The 19661-nt window shown below is 44.2% G+C and overlaps 1 protein-coding gene across 16 annotated transcripts in view; it reads left to right on the top strand.

The window, feature by feature from the left end:
- CADPS2 (calcium dependent secretion activator 2) overlaps window positions 1–19661 on the top strand; it is a 368776-nt gene that overhangs the window by 142318 nt on the left and 206797 nt on the right. For all 16 annotated transcript variants that reach the window (XM_083463298.1, XM_083463307.1, XM_083463306.1 and 13 more), the window contains exons 4-6: window positions 1978–2058; window positions 2666–2902; window positions 14589–14710. In XM_083463298.1, the coding sequence (XP_083319424.1) occupies window positions 1978–2058; window positions 2666–2902; window positions 14589–14710 (440 nt within the window). The remainder of the gene's footprint in view (window positions 1–1977; window positions 2059–2665; window positions 2903–14588; window positions 14711–19661) is intronic.

Here is a 19661-nt window from a genome sequence, read left to right on the forward strand (position 1 = left end):
ACCTTGCCGACAAAGGCCCGTATAGTTAAATCTATTGTTTTCCCAGTAGTGATGTATGGAAGTGAGAGCTGGACCATAAAGAAGGCTGATCCCCGAAGAATTGATGCTTTTGAATTACGGTGCTGGAGGAGACTCTTGAGAGTCCCATGGACTGCAAGAAGATCAAACCTATCAATTCTGAAGGAAATCAGCCCTGAGTGTCATTGGAAGGACAGATCCTGAAGCTGAGGCTCCAATACTTTGGGTACCTCATGAGAAGAGAAGACTCCCTGGAAAAGACCCTGATGTTGGGAAAGATGGAGGGCACAAGGAGAAGGGGACGACAGAGGACGAGATGGTTGGACACTGTTCTCGAAGCTACCAGCATGAGTTTGACCAAACTGCGGGAGGCAGTGGAGGACAGGAGTGCCTGGAGTGCTCTGGGGTCACGAAGAGTCGGACACGACTAAACAACAACAACAACATTTCCTAGCAATCTGAAGTATAGGTTCCAACTGTCCAGGAGCACATGGAACCAGGCTGAAAATGGGAACCTGCAAAGCCACTTGGAGCCACATACAGGAGACATCTTACAGTATGTGGTGCCTATGTGGTGCCTGTTCTTCACTCGGAAAACACTGTGATCTAACATGAAGCTGTCTTTGGCACTGTGAAATAGAATCGATGGCCTTTGGGGGACCTTTCAGCTCAAGGGTTCTGTTTGAGCTGCTTCTCTGTGTAGCACTTGTCAGAATGGTAGCTGTAGCAAGGTGCTCCCTGAGGTATTAAACTGAGAGCACTCTTACAACACACTCAGAGTCACATAATTAACAATGTGTTTGCATTCGTATTATAATATCCCCAGGCTCCTTGTCATCTGAGTGTCTTTTTGAGTTATTTTAATTCGTTTATTCTCATCAATGTACTGTGCTTCAGAAATGTATACAGTGAGTTTATATAAATAATCAAGATGTCTCTGGAAATGGCTTTTTAGAGTGATGCAGATTTTTTAAAAAATAATAAGGTAGCACAGCAGTTGTTAAGATCATACACTCTATAATATAAACAGCCTGTTTGAACTGAAAGCAGAATTCAGCATCTTATTATTTTAAACGCGTTTCTAGTCTTGAAGATAGACATGAAAGCATGTGAGCCATGACTAGTACAATTTTAGAAGCTTGAAGAGATGGGATTGCAGCATGCAGAATGAAGGTTTGCTCTTCCGGTTGCTAACAGAAAAACAGTGCCATGCAACTGTGCTTTAAAGGTAAAGGGACCCCTGACCATTAGGTCCATTTGTGGACGACTTTGCGGTTGCGGCGCTCATCTTGCTTTATTGGCCGAGGGAGCCGGCGTGCAGCTTCCGGGTCATGTGGCCAGCATGACTAAGCCGCTTCTGGCGAACCAGAGCAGCACACGGAAACACCGTTTACTTTCCCGCCGGAGTGGTACCTATTTATCTACTTGCACTTCATGCTTTCGAACTGCTAGTTTGGGAGGAGCAGGGACCGAGCAACGGGAGTTCACTCCGTCGCGGGGATTCGAACTGCGGACCTTCTGATTGGCAAGTCCTAGGCTCTGTGGTTTAACCCACAGCACCACCCTAACTGTGCTTTAGCCTGCAAAACAACAACAACAAAAAAACAAACAAACCCAGTTGTAGTCTCCAGTCTTTTCCTCAGTGCATCTTGACCTTATTTTACCATGGCATCTTAAAGGCTGCTTTCAATTCAGAATATCACTGTCCAGTCTATGGATTTGCTTCCCATGTGGCACTGGTTGCAGCCATTTGTCAAAGGCCACTTCTTTGATATTTAATTCCGCCCTTGACCGCGAAATGAGTTTGCAACATTGTGTTTCCTTGTCTTGTTGATGATGCACTCCCCCCGAGGCTGAATTTTGTTTTGTTGATGCCAATATCAAATAGTGTGCCGTGCCTGATTAGTACTTTATTTTAATATTGTGGTGTGTTCCTTCCTTCTTCTTTTTTTATTCAAGCTGGACAATGCAGATGAGCAAGCAGCCCAGATTAGACGCGAACTTGATGGGCATCTTCAAATGGCTGACCAAATGGCCAGAGTAAGTCTGGTGTGTTTTTCTTTCTAGCTTTAACGAGTAGAGTATTTTAGTGATCTGTTTAAGGTTGCAATCATGTTCATGAATTCAGTGGGACTGTCAGGATGCTATCAGTGGCTCCCGCTGGTTGCCCAGGAAAATATATAATGATAATAATGTATTATTTATTATTTATACCCCGCCCATTTGACTGGGTTTCCCCAGCCACTCTGGGCAGCTCCCAACAAAATATTAAAACCATAATAAAACATCAAACATTAAAAACTTCCCTAAACAGGGCTGCCTTCAGATGTCTTCTAAAAGTCAGATAGTTGTTTATTTCCTTGACATCTGATGGGAGGGTGTTCTACAGGGCAGGTGCCACTACCGAGAGGGCCCTCTGCCTGGTTCCCTGTAACCTCACTTCTCGCAGGGAGGGAACTGCCAGAAGGCCCTTGGAGCTGGACCACAGTGTCCTGGCAGAAAGATTTTTATAAAGTATGTTTTTATATTTATGTAAGAGCAAATACCAGGTAAGCAGGCTTATGTTGATCTGAAGAGGATTTTAAAGTAATGCATGCAGTCACTGAACAGTAACTTACACACCGAATTTTTAAAAATATTTTTCAAGGAAAGAAAATTTCCAAAGTTTGTATCGAAAGAAATGGAACACATGTATATAGAAGAATTGCGGTCTTCAGTGAATTTGCTAATGGCAAATTTGGAAAGCCTTCCAGTGTCCAAAGGTGGCCCGGAATTTAAATTACAGAAGCTAAAGCGATCACAGAATTCTGCTTTCATGGACCTGGGAGATGAAAGTGATGTTCAGCTGTCGAAATCTGATGTGGTGCTGTCATTCACGTTGGAGGTGAGTATGCATATCGTGTAATGCTTGCTGACAGTTTAATTTGCTCTTTGTAATTCTAAGGCAACACTATTTGTGCAGCCCAGTCTTTAGCTGGCAAACACTCCATTGCAAATTTTGTGAAAATGTATGCAAGCCTCTGCTGTTATTGGTGGCTAAATGCATAAGAAAGATTTCAGGCTGTCGGTTAAATTTGGCTGGTGTAGCTCTCTTTTGTGTAAATGTCATGTTACCTTTTCCAAGGGTGTGATTCTAACTAAGGCAACACAAAAGAAGAATGATGATGATGGCTGGATCATATCATAAGTTCTTCATAAATAACAATATAATAATAATAATATAATAATAATATAATAATAATTTATTATTTATACCCCGCCCATCTGGCTGGGTTTCCCCAGCCACTCTGGGTGGCTTCCAACAGAATATTAAAATACCTTGGGTTAAGAACTTATTTCATTCTGGAGGTCCATTCTTAACCTGAAAGAGCCTGTTCTTAACCTGAGGCACCATTTTAACTAATGGGGCCTCCCACCGCCACTGCACGATTTCTGTTCTCATCCTGAGGCAAAGTTCTTAACCCAAGGTACTATTTCTGGGTTAGTGGAGTCTGTAACCTGAAGTGCCTGTAACCTGAGGTACCACTGTACAATAATCTATTAAACATAAAAAGCTTCCCTAAGCAGGGCTGCCTTCAGATGTCTTCTAAAAGTCTGGTTTCTCTCTTTGACATCTGGTGGGAGGGCATTCCACAGGGCGGGTGCCACTACCAAGAAGGCCCTCTGCCTGGTTCCCTGTAACTTGGCTTCTCGTAGTGAGGGAACCGCCAGAAGGCCCTTAGCGCTGGATCTCAGTGTCTGGGCAGAGTGATGGGGGTGGAGACGCTCCTTCAGGTATATCTTCATAAACACATCTTTCCTTGTTTTCCTCTTCTTGCCCAGTACATCAGGACCTGTTCAAAAAGAGTGGCAGGTATAACTTTACCACTTGAGGTTACAGGTAGACCATAAAGGTGTACCAGTGGGAAACAAGCACCTTAGGGTGAATGGTAGGCTAAAACCTCTCTCTCTCTCTCTCTGGTCATGCAGGGATCCATAGATATGATTGCTGTGCTGAGTATTTTCCATCACTTATTGCATGTGTGGCAACCCCACATCATTCTCCTGCACAGGTGGAGGGCAGGAGAATTTCCTTGTGCTTTGGAAGTCCTTGGAGCATTTCTGAAGTGCAGTGCAGACCCCCATTTGTCCTCCTCCTGAAGCACAGTACAGTGGTACCTTGGTTCTCAAGCTTAATCCATTCCGAAAGTCCGTCCCAAAACCAAAGCGCTCCAAAACCAAGGCATGTGTTCCCATACAAAGTAATGCAAAATGGATTAATCTGTTCCAGACTTTTAAAAACATCCCCTAAAGCAGCAATTTAACATGAATTTTACTATCTAATGAGACCATTGATCCATAAAATGAAAGCAATAATCAATGTACTGTACTGTAAAATAAATAAGACAGTATTGTAGATGATACACATAATAAAAATAAAAATTCTTACCTGCACTGATGATAGTCATTGTTTGGATGGGGGGCTTTTATCCATTTCTGCAATCACACAATCAATCAATCAATCAATCAATCAGTAGCTGAACTGGGTTCCACACAGCCACAAATACAAATCAACCGAAAAAGCCTCAAAAAGAAAAATGCAAAATAAATAGCAAAAACAAAAGTGCTAAACTTAATCCATTCCGGAAGCCCGGTTGACCTCCAAAATGTTCGAAAACCAAGGCACATCTTTTGATTGGTGCAGGCACCCCGGAAACAATAGCCGACAACCGCATCTGATATCTGGTTTCCGAAAAAAGTTCAAAAATTGGAACACTTACTTCTGGGTTTTCGGCATTTGAGTACCAAGGTGTTTGAGAACTAAGATACTACTGTATCGTCCTGACCTCTTATGCTGCCCTTTGGACGTATACCGAGGTTAGAGAACGTTTTTGCTGCTATTCAATCTTTTCACCAAATGTGGAGGTTTGTTCTCTCCCATTTCTCACCGCCACAACCCCTGGGCCATTTCAGCATGAGAAGCAATTCAGATATTTTGTCTCCGAATAGCTAGGGTCTGAAGTGTTCCTCTCCTGGAAGTTTGCTAATTCTGCATTGTGTACAGAATTACGCTCTAATTCAGCCAATTGTCTGTTCTCAGTTCACCGATACGGCCACTTAAGAGATTTTGGAATAGGAACATATACAGCCTTAAGTGTAAACTCTTGTCGCTTCCTGGCAAAGTGCTACAGGCACTACATTCAATTTGTGATGATAGTAAGACAGCGTCAGCACAAAAGTTCTCTCCTCACATTTTTCCCTTAGGTTTGAGGAGAATACCGTAACACCGGATTTTCACTTTTTGAAATATGGCCACCCTACCCAAGTGTCTAAAATAATCAGGGCGGAGGAGGCCGAACATGGCACAGCTTTGGGTGGTCTGCTGCTGCTGCTGCTGAGGGGAAGAGCTTAAAGCAGCTCCCTGCTGGGCTTAGGAAGAGAAAGTATAGAATGTGGCAGTGGGATTTAGCCATAAGTGATAGCCATTGCCTCTTATCACAGTGTTGATAAGGTTTTTGCTTTGTTTTTGGTAAATAGGTCTTGTGGGACATAATCTTTTAAAGGAAACACAAGCCTTTCTGCAGCATCCCTGTATTAATTTGCAGAGAGGAATCCACTTTTACCATTCACCAATCCATATTTTATATATATATATATATATATATATATATATATATATATATATATATATATGCAGGTTTTGGTGTCTTCGGGTGTCTTCCCGTGTAAGAGTTGGGGTGTCTAGGCGACGTTTCGACGAGGTCTCACTCGTCATCTTCAGGCTGGTGCTTTCGGCTTCTTGTTACTGGAACAGAGCAGGTGTTTGAGTTCCTATAAATCCTGTTGAGGGGGTGTGGTGTATAGCCTCCAACGTTCTGGGCAGAGAGGAAGTTCCCAGGTTAGTGTGCCTTTTCTTCTTTTGTTCCTTAATTACTTGAGGGATATCTTGAGTGATTTCTTGAGTGATATTCTGAGTACCACTTAGGTGGGTCATTAGGTGTGGATTAGTTGCTAAAGCTTTCGTGTCTTGACCTCTTGAGCTTGTGAAGAGTTTTTCTGAGAAGATGGCTGTACTGCACTTAGTTGTGCTCTGGCTTGGCTTCGTGTATAGGGGCGAGCTGTGGTTTTGTGCCCTGTGCCAGCCAGATCTGTGTAGGGATTGCAGGGGGGTGCAGCATCCGGAGGTGCCACTATGGTTTGGCTACTGGATGGTGTCTGTAATTTATCTGTGGAGAGGGTCTGGGTTTGGGTCTGGTGTGGTTGATTGGTGATGGCGTTCTGTGTGCCTCTGGTTCTGGTGTCGGTTTTTGTGGGGAGGGCTAATTTCCAGATGTCTGGCAGGCGGGACGTGTCGTCACGCTTGTTCATGTTGTGAGGGTGTTTCTCTATCTCGATGGCTTCCATGATTATTCTCTTGTGGTGATGTTCCATGTTAAAGAGCAATTTGGAATCTGCAAAATTAATTTCGTGTCCTGTTTCTTTCATGTGTTGGAAAAGAGAGGAAGTTTTTTCTTCTTTTTTGACGGCATTCTTGTGTTCTGCGATACGTGCATTTATTCGTCTGTTTGTTTGTCCAATGTACGTGGCTGGGCAGACTTTGCAGGGTATTTCATAGACCCCTTGGTTTTCCAACTGGATTTTATCTTTGGGGTTTCTGAGGATATTGGCTATTTTTTGGTTGGTGCAAAAGGCTGTTTTGATATTGTGTTTATGGAGGATTTTGCTAATTTTATCTGTAGTGCCCTTGATATAAGGAAGGAGGGCCATGCCATTGTTTTCTTCTGTGTCTTGGTTTTTGGGGGGTGTTTCTTTTTGGATTAGCTTCGTAACCCTGTTTTGCTGGTATCCATTGGCGATTAACACATTTGAGAGATTCTGTAACTCAGTTGTCAAGTGGTCTTTGTCAGCCAGGCGTTTGGTTCTGGAGATGAGAGTCTTGGCTACGGAGTTTATTTGTGCAGGGTGGTGGTGTGATTGTGCATGTAAGTAGCGGTTGGTGTGTGTTTTTTTCCGGTAGATAGTGTGTCCTAGTGAGCCATCAGGTTTTTTGTAGATTAGGACGTCAAGGAAGGGAAGTTGGTTGTTGGCTTCTATTTCCATAGTGAATTGTATTTTGGGGTGTAGGCTGTTGAGATGTGTGAGGAAGCTATCTAGTTTTTCTTTCCCGTGTGGCCAAATTACAAAGGTGTCGTCAACATATCTGAGCCAAAGTTTGGGTTTGTGTTCTGACTTGTCTAAAGCATTGGTTTCAAAGTGTTCCATGTACAAATTTGCGATGACCGGTGAGAGGGGTGATCCCATAGGTGCTCCTTCTATCTGTTTGTATCTTTGTCCATTGTGGATGAAGTACGTGTTGGTTAGGCAGTGGTTGGTCAGGTCCAGGATGTATTCGGGGGGATTGTATTTGTTTTGAATGGCTGTCAAGGCTTCATTAATGGGCACTTGTGTGAAGAGAGATACAACATCGAAGCTCACAAGTAGGTCATCGGGATGTAGGTTTTGCTTCTTTATTGTTTCTATGAACCCAAAATACAATTCACTATGGAAATAGAAGCCAACAACCAACTTCCCTTCCTTGACGTCCTAATCTACAAAAAACCTGATGGCTCACTAGGACACACTATCTACCGGAAAAAAACACACACCAACCGCTACTTACATGCACAATCACACCACCACCCTGCACAAATAAACTCCGTAGCCAAGACTCTCATCTCCAGAACCAAACGCCTGGCTGACAAAGACCACTTGACAACTGAGTTACAGAATCTCTCAAATGTGTTAATCGCCAATGGATACCAGCAAAACAGGGTTACGAAGCTAATCCAAAAAGAAACACCCCCCAAAAACCAAGACACAGAAGAAAACAATGGCATGGCCCTCCTTCCTTATATCAAGGGCACTACAGATAAAATTAGCAAAATCCTCCATAAACACAATATCAAAACAGCCTTTTGCACCAACCAAAAAATAGCCAATATCCTCAGAAACCCCAAAGATAAAATCCAGTTGGAAAACCAAGGGGTCTATGAAATACCCTGCAAAGTCTGCCCAGCCACGTACATTGGACAAACAAACAGACGAATAAATGCACGTATCGCAGAACACAAGAATGCCGTCAAAAAAGAAGAAAAAACTTCCTCTCTTTTCCAACACATGAAAGAAACAGGACACGAAATTAATTTTGCAGATTCCAAATTGCTCTTTAACATGGAACATCACCACAAGAGAATAATCATGGAAGCCATCGAGATAGAGAAACACCCTCACAACATGAACAAGCGTGACGACACGTCCCGCCTGCCAGACATCTGGAAATTAGCCCTCCCCACAAAAACCGACACCAGAACCAGAGGCACACAGAACGCCATCACCAATCAACCACACCAGACCCAAACCCAGACCCTCTCCACAGATAAATTACAGACACCATCCAGTAGCCAAACCATAGTGGCACCTCCGGATGCTGCACCCCCCTGCAATCCCTACACAGATCTGGCTGGCACAGGGCACAAAACCACAGCTCGCCCCTATACACGAAGCCAAGCCAGAGCACAACTAAGTGCAGTACAGCCATCTTCTCAGAAAAACTCTTCACAAGCTCAAGAGGTCAAGACACGAAAGCTTTAGCAACTAATCCACACCTAATGACCCACCTAAGTGGTACTCAGAATATCACTCAAGAAATCACTCAAGATATCCCTCAAGTAATTAAGGAACAAAAGAAGAAAAGGCACACTAACCTGGGAACTTCCTCTCTGCCCAGAACGTTGGAGGCTATACACCACACCCCCTCAACAGGATTTATAGGAACTCAAACACTGAGATCCTGCTCTGTTCCAGTAACAAGAAGCCGAAAGCACCAGCCTGAAGATGACGAGTGAGACCTCGTCGAAACGTCGCCTAGACACCCCAACTCTTACACGGGAAGACACCCGAAGACACCAAAACCTGCATTCCTGTACCCGTGAAAATCTACGAAAGCATATATATATATATATATATATATATATACACACACACATACACACACACCATATTTTTCCTTGTATTGGACGAGGTTTTTTGACACAAAAATCATGTCAAAAAACTGGGGTCGTCCAATACACAGATAGTGGGAAGGGAGGAGATGCTGCTGGGTGCGGGGAGTGATCTGTGGGAGCTGGCTGGAGGTGCGCAGCTTCTCTCAATGCCGCAGCAAGTGGGGAGCGATCTGGGGGCGCTGGCTGGCTGGAGCGCAACTTCCCTCAATGCTGCTGCGCGAGGGGAACACTCCCTATCTGCGCGCGGGAAAAGATCTAGGGAGTGTTTCCTGCCCGCAGCTGCTTTGGGCCATCTCCCCTCATTTTCTTAAAATTGAGTCCCCCAAAATGGGGTAGGGGTCCTAATACATGGGGGCATCTAATAGACAGGAAAGTATGGTATATCAGAGTGTCAGATGTTGCTAGGCAGAGTGTATCAAAACTGCTGTCCTATCAGGGATTAAGTTCTGATGGGCACCATGGTAATGTTTCGTAAGGAGACGGCATTGTTATTTCCCAGACATTCCCACCACAGATGGCAGCATCATTGCAAGGGGGCATGGGGCCATTTCTTCACAAGCTGGCTGTGTTATGTGAGGATTTTATTTACTGCCCTTTGAATCAAAATTGTTGAAAGCGGTTGTAGGGGTAGCTTTTCCATAATTATGAGCTTTGGTTTCTGAATTGAGAGAGGCAACTCAAAAACCGTCTGTAAGCCAAGAAGAGCGTAGTGGGGTTTTGGTTTGTTTTTGTACCTTAGGACTATCAAAATCTTTCTTTTGTTAATAAGGAAGAATGGTTTAGGAGACAAATGCTCACTCGAATTTAAAGGGGAGAAATGATCATAACATAGCTTTGTTGTGTGAAGAGAAAGCCAGAAGTCCTTTAGAAATAGGATCCTTCTACTAGATTTTCATTTGTGCTACAAATGTGAATGTACATAGTCTTATTAAGTCGGTATTCCCCAAACCTTTGCTACCTAGACTGTATTATTTAGTACTCTGGGATAAATTGGAAGACATGTTCAGTTCACACCCAGAGAAACATAAAATATGTCAATTTGCTTCCAGAACAATATGCTAAGATCTTCCATGCAACTGCCCCTTTGGGCAGGTTTTTGGATTAATGGTGATACTTCTGGGACCCCCTCCTTCACTGTTTCTGGGGATAGCAGTGGACTCTGGGCCTGTTTCCACTTGTCTACTTCTGCACATGTTGACTATTACGTATCCTGTCAACACCATTTTATCTGCGTGTTTTGCTTAACCAGTTTTAAGTTGTGCTAAATGTGTGTGTGTGTGTTTAACAAAACTGAAATATTTGTGCAGTAGTGTTTAAATGAAAAGTGAAGTAATTTAAAAAAATTAATATATCTGCTTTTCTGGTCAGTATTCTTTTAGCACTGTGTTTTTAAAATTGGGGGTAGGCAATACAGTGGAACACCGGTTTTTGAACGTAATCTGTTCCGGAAGACCGCTCGACTTCTGAAACGTTCAGAAACTGAGGTGCAATGGGTGTTGGCAAATTGCATTGAGAAAGACGAACAACGTGCAGTGGAAGCTGTTTGACTTCCGAGGAGCGTTCGAAAACAGAAACAATTACTTCTGGGATTTCGGCGTTCGAAAAATGAAGCATTCGGCCTCCGAGATGCTCGAAAACTGAGGTTCCCCTGTATTTTAATTCTAAAATACATTCATCTGCCTCAGAAAAACAAGTTAAACAAGTTAAGTAATTATGTAAAATAGCCAATTGGGAGTGCTCTAGTGAATATTGTAGACTTTCGTTTTAAAATTGTGTCCTCAGAACAATCTTCTCTGTTCTTGCATGGCCCCTTGTCCATGTAATTCCAGACTAGTTAAGTAGTATTGGGAGTTGCCTAATCCAATGATCTTTCCAAAACTGGCAAGGCATAGTTCATCCTATTTATTCATGTGAACTGAAGCTGATAGCAGCTTTATCTGTGGTAAATGAGCTAAAATGTCTGTGAAGTTTTCCCCAAAACTGTGAGTAAGATGTAACTGTTCCCGAGAGAGAGAGAGAGAGAGAGAGAATTGTCTTAGATGTTTTGTTTGTTCTTTTCCTCCAATTCCTTAGATGTCAGACTGTAACAATGATGTGCTACTTTCCACTCTGGGAAACGTGTGTGCAAGTTGGCCCGCATACGTGCAGATTTCTGTTAAAAAGAAGCGGGGGTGGGAAGGGGGGGAGGAGGAGAAGCTTTGTCCGAATAACATCAGACACTTGATAGGCTTCGGAGAAGTGCATGTGATGGAAAATCACATGCATAGCCAGGTATTAGTTAGCAGTTGCTACTCCGGAAAAAGACAAGCTATTTAATTCAGGAGGCTGCTTGGCGCGGGTGGCACTGTGAGTTAAACCACAGAGCCTAGGGCTTGCCGATCAGAAGGTCGGCGGTTCGAATCCCCGTAACGGGGTGAGCTCCCGTTGCTCGGTCCCTGCTCCTGCCAACCTAGCAGTTCGAAAGCACATCAAAATGCAAGTAGATAAAATAGGTAACGCTCCGGCGGGAAAGTAAACGGTGTTTCCGTGTGCTGCTCTGGTTTCACCAGAAGCGGCTTAGTCATGCTGGCCACATGACCCGAAAGCTGTATGCCGGCTCCGTTGGCCAATAAAGCGAGATGAGCACCGCAACCCCAGAGTTGGTCATGACTGGACCTAATGGTCAGGGGTCTCTTTACCTTTACCTTTACTCCGGAAAAAGACGAGCTATTTAATTCAGGGGGCCGCTTGGCTCTTCAGCGCTGGGAACTGTGTAGCAAATGCAAAAGCAGAGCCCTAATTCTTACATCCATCCAGAGGCAGAACTACAGTAGCGTCGTGTAACTGGAGCTTTGGGCAGTTGGGCTAAGAGTCCACTTTGCACCTAGCCCATTTTGTGGTGGTGCATTTTGTGGTTCATGTTGTTCTTCCACCATGCTACTGAAGCCTTTAGCAGAGCGAATGCATGAAAAGGCAAATAGTTCTTCCTCTCTGTGAGCAGTGCCATTTTGGTTTTTGGCTACTGTACCTTATTCAATCCCAAAATTGAAAACAAGCCTTAAAGGAAAATCTGGTGTTGGGCCAAAGTATCACAGAGGTAAGTTGAGGTGGAATGAAAACTTTGCCTACCAAAGTTTTGGGTTCTTGATTCAAGCTAAGACACTAAGACAGTGTTTCCCAAACTTGGGCCTTCAGCTGTTTTTGGACTACAACTCCCATCATCCCTAGCTAGCAGGACCAGTAGTCAGGGATGATGGGAACTGTAGTCCAAAAACAGCTGGAGTGAAGGGTTTTCCAAACTTGGGTCCAACACATAACATTTTGGGTGGGTTGAGGTTCTGGTTAGTTCTTACCTTAATATGTAAGGTATTTTTGACTGAGGAAAAAACCTCGACTGACAGGAACAGGCTTCCTTCCTTCCTGTAATAGGGAATGGTGCTACAGCATGTCTTTTTCTCCAGTAAAAAGAAGAAAAAGCAAAAACAAGCCCTAGGCCACCTCATATTAAGGCGGGATAGCCAATGTGGTGCTCTGTAGATGTTCTGGACCATAACTCCCATCAGCCCCAGTCAGCATGGCTAGTGGTCAAGAATGCTGGGGGTTGTAGTGAAAACAGACTGTTGCCTACCCCTGTATTAAGGTAAGAATGAAAAATACCCACACCCTGCAAAAAAAAGGCCCTAAAATTTCGTCCCCTCAAAAAGTCACCAAATATTTTCCCCACTTTCAGTGGAGGTTGAATGGTCCTGCAAAAATATGGAGGGATATTCAGTCCAGGTTCGGTATGATTAATCAAAAACTTCATGGAAGCAAATCTCTCTGAAACCAATACAGATGCTATAGTCCCTAGGTTTAATTTGCTTTTGACGTTGACTTAATTAGTTTCAGTCTTGCTTTGCTGGTAAAACAAGTCCTTGTTGTGAATGACTGCTAGTTGAAAGTAGCTTATGTGGTCTTAGGGTAATGACTGTATCTCAGTGATACATGCTAAAAGAAAATTAAACATGGCAATATCCGCATAAGTTTGTGTCAAGCACTCAGCCTCTTCACTGGTAGCAGGCTGGATCCAAAGATGTTCCCTTGGGTGCTTTGACACATTTCTGTCAATAAACTTGTATATCATAAGAGAGTCTTCATGTGCACCCATTCATATCCCTGAAGTTCATTAGCAGTGCAAGTATTTCTCAGAACCTTAAGTCTAACTAGTTTTTCAAATTTTTATTCAAGGACATCACTGGTGTTGAAGGATTGCATCAAGTTATGAAAAGGGAGAGTAGCTTCAAAACTTCACATTTTTTCAATCCACTCCTAAAATGTTTTTGAGCAACAGCATGGGCACAATTGATAAACTAGTTTTTGCTGTTAAAGGTGAACTACACACTCAGAGCAACCCACTATGGAAGTGGTACAAAGGCCATAAAGTGTTTTTTATATATTAAATTGCCTTTCCGCTTTAGATCTTGAAACTCTATTGTTGTGTTTTGTGTTTTTCTGCACAAGTGCTATAGAGTTTGCATCTTAAAATGGAAAATACTTGTTTTGTCCTAGTTTGGTAGCTTAAAAGCACTTTGCACAAAAGAAGCTCAGAATACAATTTTGTATGTTCGCTTCACTGTTCAATAATATAACAACAACTTCAGGGTGTTGTTGGTGTTCTCTTTTTGCATACCACTAGATTAAAGGTAAAGGTAAAGGGACACCTGACCATTAGGTCCAGTCGTGACTGACTCTGGGGTTGCGGGGCTCATCTCGCTCTATGGGCCGAGGGAGCCAGCGTTTGTCTGCAGACAGCTTCCGGGTCAAGTGGCCAGCATGACTAAGCCGCTTCTGGCAAAACCAGAGCAACGCACGGAAATGCCATTTACCTTCCCGCATTTACCTTCTACTTGCACTTTGACGTGCTTTCGAACTGCTAGGTTGGCAGGAGCAGGGCCCGAGCAACAGGAGCTCACCCCGTTGCGGGGATTCGAACCGCCGACCTTCTGATCGGCAAGTCCTAGGCTCTGTGGTTTAACCCACAGCGCCACCGGCATCCCAACGTATTGACACAAAGTAACTCGAACCCTCAATATTCTGATCCAAAGTCAGATGCCTTATCCATTAGGCCACGCGGTCACCACTAGATTACATTAGATTAAATGCATCTTTCAGGATTGTAGACGTAGCCTTGATCCTCAGATCATTGCATCCACCAAACAGATATTCTTGTGCTATCTGTGTTCACAATTCTGATCAATCGATGGACTGGGCTTCATCCTAGAAGGATAACTGTCAAATCTTACCTGGTAGACGCCAAGTGCGGACCCAGTCTGGTACAGATCACAGTACACACAACCACGTATGCTGTGTATGTTTGTTGCTGCTGTTTTATTCCAGAGCACCACTTAGAATGGAGGATTATCTGCACACATAGGCCTGCTTCTGGATGCGCGGCGTATAAAGTTAGCATTTTTACAGACCCATCTGGGTCCTCCTTTTTTATCCTTGATGATAATGTGGTTTACATGTGTACTGCTTTTGTTTCGAACGGTTGATGTTCATTTGCTGTGTCTTGTTTTCCTTGTTCAGATTGTTATAGCAGAAGTCCAAGGCTTGAAGTCGCTTGCTCCCAACCGCATTGTTTACTGCACGATGGAAGTGGAGGGAGGAGAGAAACTCCAGACAGATCAGGCCGAAGCATCGAGACCACAGTAAGCGTTGCGCCGGGATGGTTATTCACAAGAAATGTGTGCTCCACATGGTGGGGAAACTGTGCCCCAAAGTAGATGCCATCTTTTTTTAAAAGAGGCAAAATAGAAGCTTCGTTGGTTTTATTGATGTTATTTGGGGGCAGGCAACCCGCTACTTTGGGGACGCGGGTGGCGCTGTGGGTAGAACCTCAGCGCCTAGGGCTTGCCGATCGCATGGTCAGCGGTTCGAATCCCTGCGGCGGGGTGAGCTCCCGTCTTCGGTCCCAGCTCCTGCCCGCCTAGCAGTTCAAAAGCACCCCTAAAAGTGCAAGTAGATAAATAGGTACCGCTTTCTAGCGGGAAGGTAAACGGTGTTTCCGTGTGCTGCGCTGGTGCCGGCTTGCCAGAGCAGCTTCGTCACGCTGGCCACGTGACCCGGAAGTGTCTCCGGACAGCGCTGGCCCCCGGCCTCTTAAGTGAGATGGGCGCACAACCCTAGAGTCGGACACGACTGGCCTGTACGGGCAGGGGTACCTTTACCTTTAACCCACTACTTTAGTAGTAGCTACAGTGAAACGTACAGTCAATGACAAACCTAGATAGCATCTTACAAAGCAGAGACATCACCTTGCCAACAAAGGTTCGTATAGTAAAAGCTATGAATTTCCAAATAGTGATGTATGGAAGTTAGAGCTGGACCATCAAGAAGGCTGATCACAGAAGAATTGATGCTTTTGAATTATGGTGCTGGAGGAGACTCTTGAGAGTCCCATGGACTGCAAGAAGATCAAACCTATCCATTCTGAAGGAAATCAGCCCTGAGTGCTCACTGGAAGGACAGATCGTGAAGCTGAGGCTCCAATACTTTGGCCACCTCATGAGAAGAGAAGACTCCCTGGAAAAGACCCTGATGTTGGGAAAGATGGAGGGCACAAGGAGTAGGGGACGACAGACAAGGAAAGAGGGCACAAGGAAAGATGGAGGGCACAAGGAGAAGGGGACGACAGAGGACGAGATGGTTGGACAGTGTTCGTGAAGCTACCAGCATGAGTTTGACCAAACTGCGGGAGGCGGTAGAAGACAGGAGTGCCTGGGGTGCTCTGGTCCATGGGGTCATGAAGAGTCGGATACGACTAAACAACTAAACAACAACAACAACACAGTCAAACGTATGTCGCAAGCTTGGAAAGGGCACAGCGGTAGAGCATCTCCATTCCCATGTCCAGTCCCTGACATCTCTAGGTAGAAATTGGGAGTGTCCTCTTTGTGAGTCAAGGACCCGCCACCCACTTGGGGATAAGAAAGACAAATGGACACAGTACATTAGGTTAATGGGCTAAACAAGGCCACAACTTGATTGATTACAGCATGTGAGAGGTATTGGCTTAGGCATTGCATAAAACATCAGAGTGTGACTCCACCCCCTCAGGGAGGGGTGAGTCTAACAAGGTTTAACCACCAGTGGGAGGAGCCTGTTGATTCAAATACAACTGAAAGCTCCCCCTGATGTGACTGGGGGTCGTGCCATAGCCCTAGCCACCAGCAAGGGCATTGGACAGGATCCACAAGTGCCGGGTTCCCTTAACGGAATACCCATAAAGTGGAGGGGTAGGCGATGGCCACACCCTGCCCTCCAATACACAAACATATTCCAATGCCTAACCGCCATCTGAGCCAAAAGAGGCTCACCGCCAATACCCCCACAGCTGCAACCAATCCCTAAGGCTTCTGATGATGTCGGCCAGCCAAATATCATTGCTGAGATCCGAAAGGTGAACACCGTCATCTCGAAACAAAGACAACTCGCTGAACCGGATGTCAGCATCCAGAATCACATGGCCATACATATAGAACAATTTGTGTGCCACCACACAATTTAAGAGTTTCCTGGATTTTTCAATGGCCATAGGGCTATGGGAGCCTTGCCAAACCCTTTTCTTCAGAAGGTTGGACCGTCGAAAACCAGCAGTGGAATGAAAGGGAAGTGCTGCCATGGCAACATTTGAGCGGCAAAACCCCGCCCTCAAGCCTCCACCTGATTGGTTGGCTACCTGCCGCAGCAGCCAGGTCAGCAGGGCAGGGGCTGGAACACCCCCTGCTAACACGGGAAACAGCTCCTGCTCACAACTCCCACCTCTGTAAGGAGGAGAGGCTTTCTATAACCCTGGAGAGCTGCTATGAGCCAGTACTGAGAGAATACTGAGCTAAAAGGACCATCAGCCCAACTCTGTGTAAGGCAGCTTCCTATGTTCTCCCTTGCCATCCTGTCTGAATGTTGAAAAGTTGTTTTCGGGGTATCACCACCAGAGACAAAGTGAATGGCAAAAGGGACAGGGGGAACTTGTGTATTGTACAGTTAATCAGTGCATATTTTTCCATGATTTCCACTGACCAGAGATGCTTCAGTTATCCCTCCATTACCTTTAGTTTGGAATCTTACCTTAAATGAATTCAGACCAGAGTCAAGTTTTATAGTCTGATAAAGATTATTTTCCATTAGAGGATAACATGCCAAAAGTTTTTTATTAAGATTTGATTACCAAGGCACTATTTGGTTACAAGGAAGAATAGGTTTGCATTTTAATAATATGTTTACACTCAGTGCATTAAAGTGTGTGTGAACCGTGCAACTGATGTTTCTCCAGTCTAAAAAACCCCTCTAATATATATGTTTTTCTAAACACAAGATGCGTCTTTTCTAGGTTAGCAGGAGGGTGAACTGGGGAGGTTCAGCAAGTGCAACCAGTTTATAATTAACGCTCCATAATCAGTCCTAACAAAGCCTACTTATGCGCTGAACATCTTCTAATTGTACGATCCACTTATTCCAGGTAATATTTGGAGAGTACAATCAGCAAAAAGGACTTGATGATGCCACCTATCATTTGAAGTAGAAAAGTTGGCGTACGGGTAGATAATGAAGTGTTTATTTGGTTGATGTGATTGACCTCTGGGTTGCGCAGTTTTCTTCAGAGGCCTCTCTCAGCTGTTAAAATGTCATCCAGGGTCTTTTGCAAATGTGTTTTAAGAAAGACCGATGAAAGTTTTTCCTGCTCCCTAATTGGCCCTGTAAAACAATTGGAAAATTGTAGTCAACAAGCTCCCCAGACAACAGCTACAAAACAGACACTTGTTCAAAACAAACACAAAAACCCATTAGGAAGTATTGTAAGCACATAGATAGGATTATGGACCGCTGTATTAAAATTGCTGTAGACTGAAACTTTATTCAAATGTTGCAGAAAAAGCTTTTTCCAGTTTTTTTAATGTCGATTTTATTAAAGGTTTTTTTAACATATTAAACAATAAAATCCAAACTCATTTATGAAAGAATAGTACAAATGAAGATATCAAGAGAATCAGAAAAAATGAGAGGGGGGGAAAGAAAAGAAAGAGAAAAAACAAAAGAAATAGAGATAAAAGAACAGCACTTCCACAACCCTTTCTGTCAATTGTTAGTATGACCATTGTTTATATTATTTAATATAAACATGCCAATAAATGTTTCTGGCTGTAATTAAAATTCAGGTTTTGGTGCTACTCTGCTAAGTGGTATTTTTTCCCTTCTAGGTCCAACCTTCCTCTTTCATCACTCAAAAAGTTCAAAATGGCTTCTCATCAATTAATTTAGCATATTTCCAGATTGTATTACTCCTGATCTTGTGACAAGCTTCTCTCTCTCCCCCCCTCCTTTTTTATTTATCTTTCTTTTAAAAAAAGAGTTTCACCAAATCTGAGTAATATAGCCCATATTTCATTGCCTGTTAAGTCATATGTCCCCATCCCGAATTTCTGTGTCTCCTACGTTTTAGATGTCTGCTAGCACTTCAGCTTGTCCTTTTTTATCAGAGTATTCTCTACTCTTACTGAAGGAGGTCTTGCTCAGCTGCTCTCAGAGGTCCTTAGAAGCAAAGATTCCAAAGATTAAACTTGGAATCTTCTGCATGTGCAGAAGATAAGCTCTTCCGTTGAGTGGGAGGCCCCTTGTTTTATGCAGGTTATCCATGCTTCTGTGATTACTTTCCGTTTAGTGGCAACTGAAGTGTCAAGTCAGGGACAGGTACATCACATTTGCCTCTGTTAATATAACTGGAGAGCAGCATTCGGGAAAATAGTACAGGAACAGCTGAATGTTGAAATGTTCAAAATGGCTTCAGAAAGCTAATATAAATTATAACCTTTTTCAACACAATGGCCGCATTCCCTTGGGGGCAGACTAATGGTGGGCAGAAGCAAAATTAGGCAGATAAATAAATGTGAATTTTAGCTTTCTACGGGTGGCACTGTGGGTTAAACCACAGAGCCTAGGACTTGCCGATCAGAAGGTTGGTGGTTCGAATCCCTGCGATGGGCTGAGCTCCCATTGCTCGGTCCCTGCTCCTGCCAACCTAGCAGTTCGAAAGCACATCAAAGTGCAAGTAGATAAATAGGTACCGCTCCGGCAGGAAGGTAAACGGCGTTTCCGTGCACTGGTCCAGTTGTGACCGACTCTGGGGTTGCGGCGCTCATCTCGCTTTCCTGGCTGAGGGAGCCAGCGTACAGCTTCCGGGTCATGTGGCCAGCATGACTAAGCCGCTTCTGGCGAACCAGAGCAGCGCACGGAAATTCTGTTTACCTTCCCGCCGGAGCAGTACCTATTTATCTACTTGCACTTTGATGTGCTTTCAAACTGCTAGGTTCGCAGGAGCAGGGACTGAGCAACGAGAGCTCACCCTGTTGCGGGGATTCGAACCACCGACCTTCTGATCAGCAAGTCCTAGGCTCTGTGGTTTAACCCACAGCTCCACCCGCGTCCCATTTGCCCCTACATCAGGGGTGTCAAACTCAAATTCATCGGGGGCCGCACCGGCAGTTTGGTCACCCTCAAAGGGCCGGTTGTATCTGTGGACTATGTGTCCACTCTTTATTATCACTTTCCCATCCCTCCTGAAATTGCCTTCCCTCTGCATCAGCTCCGCCTCCGCCACTTCCA

Source organism: Podarcis liolepis, assembly GCF_965112155.1.
Source record: "Podarcis liolepis genome assembly, chromosome: 10".
NCBI classification, from domain to species: Eukaryota; Metazoa; Chordata; class Lepidosauria; order Squamata; family Lacertidae; genus Podarcis; species Podarcis liolepis.